The 13826-nt window shown below is 35.6% G+C and overlaps 1 protein-coding gene across 1 annotated transcript; it reads left to right on the top strand.

The window, feature by feature from the left end:
• The first annotated feature begins 291 nt into the window (after positions 1-291).
• On the top strand, positions 292-1946 carry LOC145001143 (transcription factor bHLH14-like). The gene is made up of 2 exons (XM_078960492.1): positions 292-951; positions 1110-1946. The coding sequence occupies exons 1-2, from the start codon at positions 378-380 to the stop codon at positions 1787-1789; spliced, it is 1254 nt and encodes a 417-aa protein (XP_078816618.1). The 5' UTR covers positions 292-377; the 3' UTR covers positions 1790-1946.
• The last annotated feature ends 11880 nt before the right edge of the window (positions 1947-13826 follow it).

Raw genomic sequence — 13826 nt, 5'->3', positions numbered from 1 at the left:
TCAATTTACTCAAAATGAAAAGGAATAAACAAAGCTGATACACTTTTTTATTCGCTTCGTGTTAGTGTTAGCTAAGAAAAGGGCCAAAATATTTATTCAACTTGTTCATCAAATAATATTGGTGCTACAACAGAAAACAACAGAAACAAATTTGATACAGTTTTTCTTTTTTTCGCCTCGTGTTAATTAAGATAAACACTTTAATATTTACAAGCGTGGTTACTATGTCTTAAAAGAATATTAAAATAACAAGAATATATTTGCAAGCAGTATTTAAGACATCAGCACATTAATTTCCACATCTCACATTCCATTTTCACTCGCTAACTTCAGCTATCGCCGGAGCTCATCACAATATAAAACCTCACAGCTTTTCAATGGCGTTGCTTACCCCAGCCACTATGCCAATATCATCGCTTCAAACGCGACTGAAATTCATCCTCCAAAACCGACCAGAAAGGTGGCTATACGGCATATTCTGGCAGGCTTCCACCGACAAAGACGGTCATCTTGTTCTCTTGTGGGCCGACGGCTATTTCCCCGGCCCCAACCATGACATGACGGCTCCCATTATTAATGGCAATGACCCAATTTTTGGGTCTGATTCTGTTTCTGATACCCAGTGGTTGATTATGTCTTCTGCTACGATGTGTTTTCCAGCCAAATTTGACGTCGTCGGGGATTGTTTTAGTTCAGGGTCCCACCTGTGGTTGGCTGGGGACATGCAGTTAAAGAAGTACTCCAGCCAAAGAACCGAAGAAGTTAGAGTTCATGGAATCAAGTCGTTGGTTTGTATTCCGACTGTGATTGGCGTTGTTGAATTGGGTTCTTGTGATACTGTGAAAGAAGATGAAGGTCTAATCCGGTTAACAAAATCCGTCTTCGATCCCGATAACTACTTCAACGTTAACTTCTCCCTTCCTGTTAAAGAGTCTGACAACCCTAATCAAGGTTCTTTTTTCAGTTTTGTCATTTTCTGAAACCCTTGAAAAAAGAATGAATCTTGAGACGCTTATGTAATCTAAAAAGATCATCAATGAATCTTGATCTTTTTTTTTTCAGTTTTAACTAATATGGATCTTTGAATCCTTCTTTTGGGTAATCACCAGGTGTTGAAGGACAACTGGAAATGAGCATGAAGGACATGCATATGTCGTCTTCGGATTCTGATCCATTTGAAATCGGTAGCTCGTCGCTACCAACAACCAATGTTTCAAGTACACCAAAGAAGAGAGTTAGAAAAGCAAAGGGTGCAGTTGCAAATTCGGAAGTGATGGCACTAGGGTATCACGTAGAGGCAGAAAGACAGCGAAGAGAGAAGCTAAACGATCGGTTTTATGCTCTCAGAAGTGTGGTTCCTTATGTCTCAAAGATGGACAAAGCTTCTCTTCTGGCTGATGCGGTTATTTACATCAATGAGCTCAAAGCCAGGATCCAAACACTAGAAGAGAAAGTGGGTACAGAATCATCAGTAGCAATTACGTCAAGAAATGAGAGGCAGATGAACATGTGCCATGTTAGTGGTTCAGGAACTAACAACAGGGATGAAGTCGAGGTGAAATTATTTGGATCACAGGCTATGATTAGGGTACAATCAGCGCACATGAACCATCCGGCAGCGAAGTTGATGGATGTCCTTAGAAGCTATGACTTGAAAGTTCAGTACGCGAGTGTGTCAAGTGTTGGAGATCGGATGGTACAAGATGTTATTGTGATGGTTCCTAATGGATTGACATGTGATGCAGATACCTTGAAATTTGTTGTTCTTGAGAAAATGGACATGGACTGATTTTAAATAAAGTTTTAGTAATAGGGTAGGGTTTAATAATGTTTCCTGATTGAGTTTTTAATAATGTTTCCTTAATTTCTTTTAATAATGTTTCGTTAATTTCGTTTTGATGTCTATTAGGATTCCTTCAGTTTTGAGATTATATTTTGAGTTAATATTATGACCAACTTCATATTTTGAATTTTGTCTATATTAACTAAAAGTTTTTTTTCCCTACAAAAGACTTTGTATTTTTCATGTGTTTTGATTTGATGTTTTTGAGAGGTTTACAAGTAATGCTCTGGATTAAATAATTTTTTTCGGAAAAACTGTTAAATTTTTCCAAAAAAATACCTAAAAAAATTCGAAACAACCATCAATTTTGACAATTTCTTTGGAATCTAATTTCAACTTGATATTCATTTGAAATTCAATTTTTGTTTCTATTTGAATCATTTTTTCTTTTAACTCATAATTGTCATGTTTCTCTTTTTAATTTTTGTAATATTCTTAATGGTTTTTGAGCATTATAATTTGAAGATTTCTTCCGAAAAAAAGTCAAATGCCATTGTATGTAAATCTTATTGGAAAAATGCACATGAAAATACATTTACAAGATGGCGAGATATTCTAATAAATAAATAACAATTAATGATTTAAGTTGGCTTAAATTGTTTTAAGAATCATACAGAAAGATTGTAACATTCTACTTTTTGAGCTAGAGGTTTTAGGTTTTTTGGATAAAAATATTTTTTTCTAAATATTAAAATAAAGTAAATTGGAATGAAATAAATAATTGATGGTAAATCATATTAATTCAAAGCCCTAATAAACCTTGTTAATAAATCCTAAATAAATTATGATAAAGTTTGAGCGTCAAATGAAAACTTTTAAGTTAATAGGTTAAACATGACAAGTTAGAACACTTATGTTTGCCTTAAGTAGCGATGAAATAAGTTTCTCAAATCCATTTTGTACAATTAGAACACTTATGTTTGCCTCAAGTAGCGATGAAATAAGTTTCTCAAATCCATTTTGTACAATCTGTGGTTAACTAGAGAAAATTGTGAAATAAAGGCAATTTATTGTAAGATTTTTCAAAGATATGTACCATTTTTAAAAATAATTTTAGATGAACTTGCAATAACTTGCCTTTATTCGTAAAGAATAATGATGGGAGCATGAGGATGTGCATAGATTATAGAGAGTTGAACAAGAAAACGGTTCAGAATAAGTACCCACTAACAAGGATTGACGACATGTTCAATCAGCTGCAGGTTGCAAGCTATTTCTCGAAGATTAACCTTAGGTCAGCATATCATAAACTGAAGGTGAGAGAGCAAGACATCGAAAAGACAACTTTTAGAATGAGATATCAATACTATAAGTTTTTGGTTATATCATTTGGACTAACCTATGCTCTAGCAGTATTCATGGATTTCATTAATAGGGTTTGTAACATTTCCTAGATAAATATATAATAGTGTTTATCGATGACATTCTCGTATATTCAAAGAGTCAGCATGAGCATGCAAAGCACTTGAGAGAAGCATTAGATGTTCTAAAGAAGGAGAAACTATATGTAAAGTTCTCTAAGTAGGATTTTTGGATTCAGGAAGTCAAATTTTGGGTCATGCGGTTAACCAGGAAGGAATAATGGTTGACCCAGCAAAGAGCGAAGTTGTGATGAAGTGGGAATGACCAAGAAGTCCTACCGAGATTCGAAGCTTACTAGGATTAGGTGGATATTACATAAGCTTTCTCCAATAATTTTTTTCAAGAGTTGCTCAATTTGACAACTTTGCCCCATAAAGGAGCTACATATACATGGAGTGAGAAGCATAAAGAAGCTTTCGAGAAATTAAAGAAGACATTATATGAAGCACCGATTCTTTATTTACTTGATGGAGTTTAAGACTTTGCAATTTATAGTGATACATCTGGAGTTTGGTTAGGATGTGTTCTAACCCAGAGAGATAATGTGATAACATATGCATCTCGACAATTGAAAAAGTACGAGAAGAACTACCATTGGTCAAACTTGGAGGTCTACGTGGGAGACTAAGGTTTGACCTTTAATTATTTTAAGGTAGTTTGTGTAGTTGGTTCTACGTAACTTAGAGTATTGATATCTAGCTGTTGATTCAGGTGAGTCTTCTCATTATACTGTAGGATACTAGTTCTTAGGTTATGCTAGTTTTCCTTATGGTTCATTCATGTTTGTTTGAATGCTTTTTGGTTTGGGCCCGTTGGGCTAGGCTCGTTTATATTCTTGTTAGGTTGGAACTGAATGTATGTATGTTGGTATGGATGTGTATGAATGAAACATGATTGTTGGGCTAGGCCCATTAAATGTAAAGTATATGGTATTTTCGGGCACTCACTACGATTTTTTCTTACGATTTTAAGTTTAAATGTTTCAGATGCTTCTAGTAGCAAGGCGAAAAGCTCTGCATGATCGCACCACATAAACATTTATGTTTTGAGATATTCCACCTAGTACTTTATTACTCTAGCTTTATTGTTAAACTTTTGGAATGGTTACTCTATGTGGATGAATGGAATGTTTGGTTTGAAAATTGAAAATTTTACTCTAAAAATTGGGATGTTACAAATATAAAAGGTTACTTTATATTTAATGTTAAATCTAAAATAACATCATAAAAAGTAACAAGAAGAAAAAATATATGAAGTATGAGCCAAAATGAAAAAGGTTGTTCAAAATAAAAAGTTTGTCAAATACGAGTTTTTTTTAGGAAAAAATTTAAGGGTTTTCGAGAAACAAAAAGTTAAAGCAGTACTACAAAAAGAGTAAAAGAACCTAGTTAAAAAGCCTAATATAATCCGGCTTTCAACCAGATTTCTTATTGGCGAGTCCTATGTTGAAAACCTAATAGAGCCCGGTTTTACAACCGGGTCATATTAGCATAATATAGCTCGGTTCCTATATACAAAACTAGTTCTTTTTCTTTCAAATAACGACCTTGTATGTATGACTATATAACCTGGTTCTCATCCTTACAATCGGGTTCTACTATGACATTCAAAATTCAACTTGTTTCATTATATAACCCGGTTCTATAATGTACATACAATTGGATTCTTTAACAGTTTTTTAATATTCATTTATTAAATCTATAATCCAAGTACTAACATACATATGGGTACGATTAGTAAATTTATTTTTTTTGCATTTAATATAATCAAATAAATAAATACTCATATTAATTTCTAATGAATTTGTAAACATTTTGCAACTATTAACACTAGGATCCGACATTAACAAAATGTTCTCATATGTACACCAGTTGAAAGATTTTTTTGACATCAACCGCCTTGCCACACCCCACTTCCAACATGCATCAACTTGCATGAAAGTATCCATGTTGCTCATTTGAAATATCCCAATATACACAAGCCAATGAAACTAGATATACATCAGAAGAATCATCTGCTTCATGTTGATACATGTTCATCAAGATCTTCAAACACCTGGTAGAGAGAAATCATAAGACATTTAAGTAAATTATGGATGCAAAAAGGCTTTTATACATGAACCATAATAAAATTACATACATTGCGACCCCTGGTATTTGAACCTTTGAACCTGGTCATATTGGTTTACTTTACATTAACTCAATAACTATTTCACTTACCCTCAATATAGCTCACATAAAGATCTCAATTAATAACTAAATGACTACAATTTCAGTTTTACCCTAATAAAGAATTAAATTGTCCATATCAAACATGCACCTCAAAATGGATCCAACAGCAATCATATAAATATGAAAGCTACTTCATTACTCTATTGTGTTCATTAACAAATAAAATATTATATATGATGAATTTGTTCCTAATGCTATTTAAATATGTGATGTGGTTGTACATACATGATGCATTTCTTATCTATTATCGGTACCAATATTAATTCAAGAAACAAACTATTATAATTAGTCGATACTCACAAACCTTGCTATGATAATGCCTAAAAGTAATCTTACATTCGTGATTAGGTAAATGAGTTCTTATTGTTCTAGTTAGTTGAATGGAAGCAGCTGCAAACAAATTACCAATTAATTTTTCAATAAAGATATATAAATCAAAAAGGAGAGGAAGTACAAACCTCTTATCAACTGCAATGAAATGGCACCAGGAGGTATAGAAGACTCCATGTCTGCAAACCACTTATGAGGCAGAAAATATAAGTAGGATGCAATATCAATAAAAATGAAAATTTGACAAATAAAGTGGAAAAAGAAGCAAACAATATTGTCTACTGGAGAGAAAACGCGAGTAATATGCTAGATTAACAAAGGGGAAGAAAGATGGTCAGATGTAGATAACACAAAAGGGAAGAGAGATAGTCAGATGCATGTGATAGAGGACGTAAAAACATAGGAAAGAAGACAACATTACACACTCTAAATTTTAAGAGATTCATTTTTGTATCGTAGTTTCTCACTCAACACTCTTGATGAAATTCTCTATTTTTTTCATCTATCATGCCCTCGCCGAACCACCGCCAGATTCACGTCCTTACTTCTTTCTTAATGGTCTGATAAGTCTCTCCTATCATTATTTGTGTTAAATCAATTTCCCCTACTTCACATCTGTAAAGGCTTTTTATGTTTGTTTTTTTATTCTCCTTTTGTACATCCCAATGTTTAATGTCTTTTTTAATTGGAAATTATTTTTATGCTTTGCTTTTGTAGCAGATTGTCTACCACTAAGGGAAAAAATGTCAAAATACAGAACTAAGATGAAAAGACGAATCACTTGAACTTCACCAGATGAGTTTTCTGGTGTATAAATGGTATACAACAGCAAGGAACCAAAGAGGAGTAATCAGCAAGCAAAAAAGACTCAAATTAGCACCAAGGGCTAAAATGGTCAAAATATGAAACAAATTAGGAAAATAACAAGCACCAGGGATGGAGAAAAATGTTTCTAACACGGTTGAATTTACAAAACTAAACCATATGACAGCAGATAAAACATACCGGTTTTGTCAATGAATCCAGGTTTTTTAACTTGATAATGCATCCTGATTCCCTACTACAAACCGGGTCATATAGTTCTTCCTTTTATAAAACCCGGTTTCTACATAATATACCCTGGTTTTTTGAATAATCGGGTCTTATATGATGGGTCCTATTTGGATTTTTGTAGTAGTGAAGGTTACTCCAAAAAAAATGTTGTATGAAACCAAAAGATTGTTGTTGCACTCGTTAAAAGAGTCAAATAACAAAAATAAAATAATAAAAGAAATGCAAGTTCCTTTTAAGGAAAGGAGATTCAGTTATAATAAGGAAAAAAAAACTAAATATATGGTCTTTTACGATATTAAACCTTATATTTTTGTACTATGTAACACTCGGTAATTCTCCAATGTATTATATATACCCTTATGGGTATATAAGCTTAGGTATCCAAACTCATAATAATATATCGTTTTGTTTGATATATTCATTATAATATTATTAAACTTCAATCCTTAACTTGATTTACGTTCAATATTTTTAAATTTTCACTATTATAATCCTCTTACATCACATCTTTTTGTCGAACACATAGTAGGATATATATATATATATATATATATATATATATATATATATATATATATATATATATATATTATTGTTGAAAATGACAATTATGTAAGAGAAAGATAAATATGAAATTTATAAAAATCTTTAAAGTAATTCAAGTTAGAAGTTGAATTATAAGAACATTGGACAATTACAATGTCAATATATGATACAAAATGATGTAGTATGATGAGTTTGGGTACCTAAGCTTATATACCCTTAAGGGTATATTCACTTTTCCATATATATATATATATATATATATATATATATATATATATATATATATATATATATATATATATATATATATATATATATATATATATATATATAGGGTTAATCATTTTATATTGATTAGGCTTGGATCCATTAAATCCTTACTATGTGGACTTCAAGGTGTCGTACACGTAACGTACTAATAAGGGATGATCGTACATGCATTTCACGTATGTACATCGTACCAAAGAGTACGCGCAGCGTACGAGTACAGACCACAAACCCTAAATTTTAGGGTTTGCACCCTAATTAAGCAACTTATAATTCTCCAAACTATAATGCCCGTCTCTCGAGGTATTAATTATTTAATTTTTTCTTAATTATTGTTGGGCCTAATAAGGATGGAAAAGAATATTGTTTCGGGTTTATGCATTTGGCCAAGTATTGGGCAGCCCATGAGACGTACGTCGGGCGTAGCCTGGATGTACATGGGGCGTAATGGACTATTATGGAAGCGGTTATGCGCACACTTACGCGCAGCGTAAGTGAGCAGATAAGAAAACCCTAATTTAAGGGTTTAAGCCCTATATAAACCCCATGATAGCCTTCCTCTGGATTCTTACCAGCCTCCTCATCCCCAAAGAAACCCTAATACGTCCTTACTTTCTATTTTGTGTGATTTTGCTCCTTGTGAGGGTTTTAGTAAAAAAGAAGTTATGAAGAAGGAAAGCAAAGGTTCGAGAAGAAGCTTGAGCTCAGGGATCCGGTCTAGACTCACTCTTTATCACCAAAAGAAGGTATAAAGCACTGAACTTTCTTCCTTATATGCTAGATCTAGAGTTATTGAATTTGTTGGACCTTGATCATGGAGTTTCGATTTTGAGATTGGGATTACCATCCTTTGGGCTAAAAGCACCGCATTAGCAATAAAGTTTCAACCTTGGAGGTTTGTATGAGGCCATTCAAGAGATCTAGTCATTTATTTGGAGTTAGGATATTGCTTTTTGAAGTTTGAGCCTTTTTGAGTTACCCAAGCCATCAAGTAAGCAACTTTATGGCGTAGGATAGAGAATAAGGCATGGATCTGAATTTGTAGCTTCTGAATCGAAGGACTAAGCACTTAGTAAGAAGTTGGCTTAACTGGGTTGTACGTTGGGCATACAAGGAGGTACGCACGGCGTACAAGCCAGAAGCCAGTACGCTCAGCGTACCTTGGGGTACACCCCGCGTATGCAATCAGTTTGGGCTTCGAGCTTTTGGGCCTCGATGTGGGCTGTGCTTTGGACTTAGAATCTTTGGGCCTTAGGAGTCATCAGAAGTCAGTGAATATGGGCCTTATTTAAGTGTTGGGCCTAGTGTAAGGCCTAATGAAGAGAATTGGGTCGAATGTAGAAAATGGGTGCCATTAGTGGGCCATTGGAGGACTTAGAAGGAATTAAGGGTTTGGGCCATGTTTGTAACCCACACCATAGAAGGGTAAAATGGTTATTTTTGTTGGAATAGTGTCTAAGGCTGCAACTATATTAGACAAGTATTTGATCCGGTTGTGCATGGTCCTTTTGGGTTGCCTTCACCATAGCAACTTGATGGATGATTTGTTAAAAGAGAGTAAATATTATAAGGAATAATATATGGCTATTTGATTAATATAAGTCATAGATTAATTGGAATTAATTTGGTGACTTAAAGAGATTAATTAAATAAGAGGGTATAAACTGTCAATTGTTTGATAGTTAAACTTTAGACTATAAATCCTTATCCTAGATAGGATGGACGATTTCTAGGGCTTGGATAAGCCAAAATCGTCCATAGGGTTATCAAGGAAAGGATATGGATCAACTTAAAGTCTAAGTTATCCAATTAGGGTTAAAGTTGTAATCCTTAAGGAGTCTACAAGTATAAATAGACCCTAGGGGTGAGGGAATTCGACACACCATCTAAAGTAGAGATACTCTGGCCGAATTCCTCCCCTCTCCTCTCTCCTAAATCATCTTGCTTGCTATTGGTGTTTGTAAGCCATTAGAAGAGTGACATTTGTGACTCTAGAAGCTCCAAGACAACAAGATCAACAAGGAACTCAAAGGTATGATTCTAGATCTGTTTCAATGTTGTTATTTAACTTAATTAGCCATTAGAAGTCTTGGATTCTAAGCATGTTTAATTAGAAAGCCTAGATCCGAGCATTAGGGTTTTGCATGCCCACATAGGAAAGTTCTTATGGCTAAAACCCATCAGTGGTATCAGAGCCTAGCTTAGTTTTCTTTAAATTGTTGCTTGATTAACTGAAACAAACATGCAAAATTCGATTTTGGGTTTATGAGTCATGGACTCGGCGAGTTCCAAAGTGGACTCGGTGAGTAGGCCTGACTCGGCGAGTCCCTTTGTGTACTCGGCGAGTCCTGGCGTCAGGATTAGGCAAAACCAGGATTTTTTCATGTTTATCTTATGGAAACTTACCTTAATCATATTAGATCAACCCTAATCCATTTTTTGATATATATGACTATAATCTTGATCTAATTAAAGATATTTATCATCTAATAAAATATTTAATTTGCTTATGTGATAAATGATTAATTATTTTGATAATTATCTTAAAAGAAATCTTGGATAAATCAAATAAAGATAATTAGGATATTAATTGTTAATTGGAATTATTTGTTATTTGATCCTTCATGTTTTAAATGTTTAAAACCTACCCTAAAGTTTTGAAATTTATATTTGTGATTAAAAGTTTTAATTTAGACAACTTAAATTTCAAACCCTAGATTTTGAAAAGTTTAAAATACAACCCTATACTAATATGATATTACTAGAATAATATATATATGTATAACTAAATGCTAGTCTTACCGTTAGTAGGCCTCATTCACGAAGCCGATCTATAAGGTGGGTATAAGGTTGCGGCCTATAAAATGGCGCTTAATAGGTGTACACTCACACCCACCGCTTGCTTGATTGGTGGAGGGTCGTTAGCCAAACGGGTAGGATAGGGCAACCTTATCTTCTCATTAAAAGTATAATAAGAAATACAAAGTAACTACACGTTTTAAAAATTTCTCAATCTTAGTTACTTTAGGAAAAGTGAATTGATGCAATCCCATGAAATTACACTTTGCACCTTGCTAAGAAGTTAGTGGAGCGTGTGTGGTTTACCTGCACACTAATTGGTTCTAAGCGAAGGTGGCAAAGGGTGATTCATTGTTTATCATAGTTCGATGGAGCGTGTGTGGTTTACCGGCACATCGAATAGGTGATCGTTACAATGAAGGCACCATGTGAATTTTCATGGTAATTCACAACCGCTTTGTGATCCTCGACATCCCAGTCACAAACGAGAGGGGCATATCGAGATTTAAACATGCCATTGAATAGTTTCAATGAATCTCATCTGAACCTAGGAATTCTCAAAAACACTTAGGACTAATAGTTTAAGTTTTGTAATGGAGAATTAGTGAATCGTCATTCACTTACCTTCAATTTATTTGCATGTTAGATTACGGCATCCCTTTTCTAGTATGTAAATGTTATTGTTGGATCCTAGCCCTAATTTTCTTATTGGGTGATAATTAGGGATTATTATTCTAATCTATCTTTGTCCTTTTTCTAATTGAAGATGTCGAATGCAAACAACGCTGCTGCGAGTTCTTTCACGTTGATGAGCCTTTGCCAAAAGGTCACCTTCGATGGAACGAACTTTAGCGAATGGATAAGATACATTCGCACCATTGCTCGCTATGAGGATAAAGAGTATGTCCTCGATGAGAAGCTCGAGAAAATCAACCCCGAAGTTGCTACTCCCGACGAAATCACCGCCTTTGAAACTCATGAGCGAGATGCAACGAAGGTACATTGCATCATGATCGCCACCATGAACTCCGAATTCCAAAAGTCCTACGAGGACATGTATCCATACGAGATGCATCAAGACTTGTTGGAGAGATACCACCAAAACGCGAGACAAGAGCGTTATGAGATTTTCACTAACATGATCTCCGCTAAGATGGGTCATGGGGAATCTCTTACCGTGCACCTGCAAAAGATGCAAAGGTATGTCGACCGCCTTCGCAAGTTAAATGTTTACTTCGGTGAAGATGGGTATGGTGCTTCACTCTTTGCCTCCGATGTACAACCAATTTAGGATGACCTACCACATGAACAAAGAGGAGGTCACCCTAAGAAAACTCCAAGGTCTCTTGAGGGTCGCTGAGAGCAACTTCAAGGACAAGTCTGTTGCATCTACTCCCAATCCGTCCGCTGCTCCTGTCTTGGCTATTGGTCAAGGGAAGGGAAAGAAGGGGAAAGCTTCATCGAATAACTATCGCAAGGTGAAAGCCCGAGATGGTGCCTCTTCTAGTGGGACCAAAGTTGATCCCTTTAAGCCCTGCTCCAACCCAAAGGAGGCAGAGTGCCACCACTGCCACAAGATAGGACATTGGAAGAGAAGCTGCCCGGATTACCTGCAAGCGATCAAAGAAGGAAAGATCAAGCCATCTTTCGCAAGTATATACACAATCAAATCTAACGATTCTAATCATGCTAATTCTTGGGTTCTTGATACCGGTTGTGGTTATCACATTTGTTCTAATGTGCATGGACTAAGAAGAAGTAGGGATGTAGAGCAAGGAAGGATCAATCTAATCATGGGGAACAGAAGATCGTTGCCTGTGACCAAGATTGGAGTGTATTCTTTAGTGCTTAGGAATAGTTTGGTTTTAGATTTGAACAATTGTTGCTATCGCCAGAAATGGCTAGAAACATCATTTCATTTCATGGTTTATATAGACAAGGATTTAGATTTTCTTTTAATAATGAGAATGGTTCTATTTTGGCTTATCTAAATGGTGTCTTTTACTTTGAAGCTATACCATGTAATGGAATATATGAAACTGTTATGATTGTTGATAACTTAGGAAATGATGTTTTGAATATTGATTCTTCCACTAGTATGGATAAACCATCCTTGTGGCATTGTCGTCTTGGACATGTCAACAAGAAACGCATAGCACAACTCCAAAAGGATGGAGTGTTGGAGTCATTCGACCTTAGGGAAGATGACACATGCGAGTCTTGTTTACTTGGAAAGATGACTAAGTCACCCTTCACGAGTACTTGTGAAAGGGGTGAGGGGCTATTGGACCTAATACATACCGATGTATGTGGACCCTTTAGATCAACCACGAAGGATGGGAACCGCTTCTATGTGACTTTTACCGATGACTATAGTAGATATGGGTATATCTACTTAATCAAGCAAAAGTCAGACACCTTTGAAAAGTTCAAAGAGTTCAAGAATGAAGTGGAGAATCAATTGGGTAGGAAAATCAAGATGCTTCGATCCGATCGAGGAGGAGAGTACCTAAGTCTTGAATTCCACGATTATCTCAAGGAGTGTGGAATAGTTTCGCAATTGACGCCTCCTAGGACACCGCAGTTGAATGGTGTGGCAGAAAGGCGTAATCGAACCTTATTGGATATGGTTCGCTCTATGATGAGTCGTGCTTCACTACCTATTTTCTTTTGGGGGTATGCCTTAGAGACTGCCGCCCATATCCTTAACCGAGTCCCTACTAAGAAGGTTGCCAAAACACCTCACGAGATGCGGACAGGGAAAGCTCCCTCATTGGCACATATCAAGGTTTGGGGTTGCGAGGCTTTCGTAATGCGAGATACTCACGACAAGCTTGAACCTCGAAGTGAGCGATGTATTTTCATCGACTACCCGCAAACATCCTTTGGATATCTCTTCTATAGACCGAAAGACAATGTTGTCTTTGTTGCGAGGAGAGGAGTTTTCCGAGAGCGAGAACTCATAAGCCAAGGAGACAGTGGGAGGCAAATCGAACTTGAAGAGATTCAAGAGTCGATAGATGAAGGAACCTCTACCGCTGGCATTCAACCCGAGGAGGAAACTCCAGTTGAACCGATTGACGAATCCTTACCTCTTAGACGTTCCGATAGAGTTAGAGTTCATCCACAGTTTTATGGTTTTCATATTACTACCGAAGGGGACACGTATATTAGTGATGGTACACTAGTAAACCTTGATGAACCTAATAGCTATAAGGAAGCCATGGCAGGCCCGGAGTCTGCGAAATGGAAAGAGGCAATGGATAGGGAGATCCAATCCATGTACGATAACCAAGTTTGGAATTTGGTTGATTATGTGCCCGAACGTAAGACCGTTGGGTGCAAATGGATCTTCAAAAAGAAGACCGACGTGGATGGGAACGTACACACATATA

Source organism: Lactuca saligna, chromosome 6 (assembly GCF_052625555.1).
Source record: "Lactuca saligna cultivar CGN05327 chromosome 6, ASM5262555v1, whole genome shotgun sequence".
Taxonomy (NCBI): Eukaryota; Viridiplantae; Streptophyta; class Magnoliopsida; order Asterales; family Asteraceae; genus Lactuca; species Lactuca saligna.
Note: the sequence above shows the minus strand (reverse complement) of the source record. Positions and strands in the feature narration are given on the sequence as shown.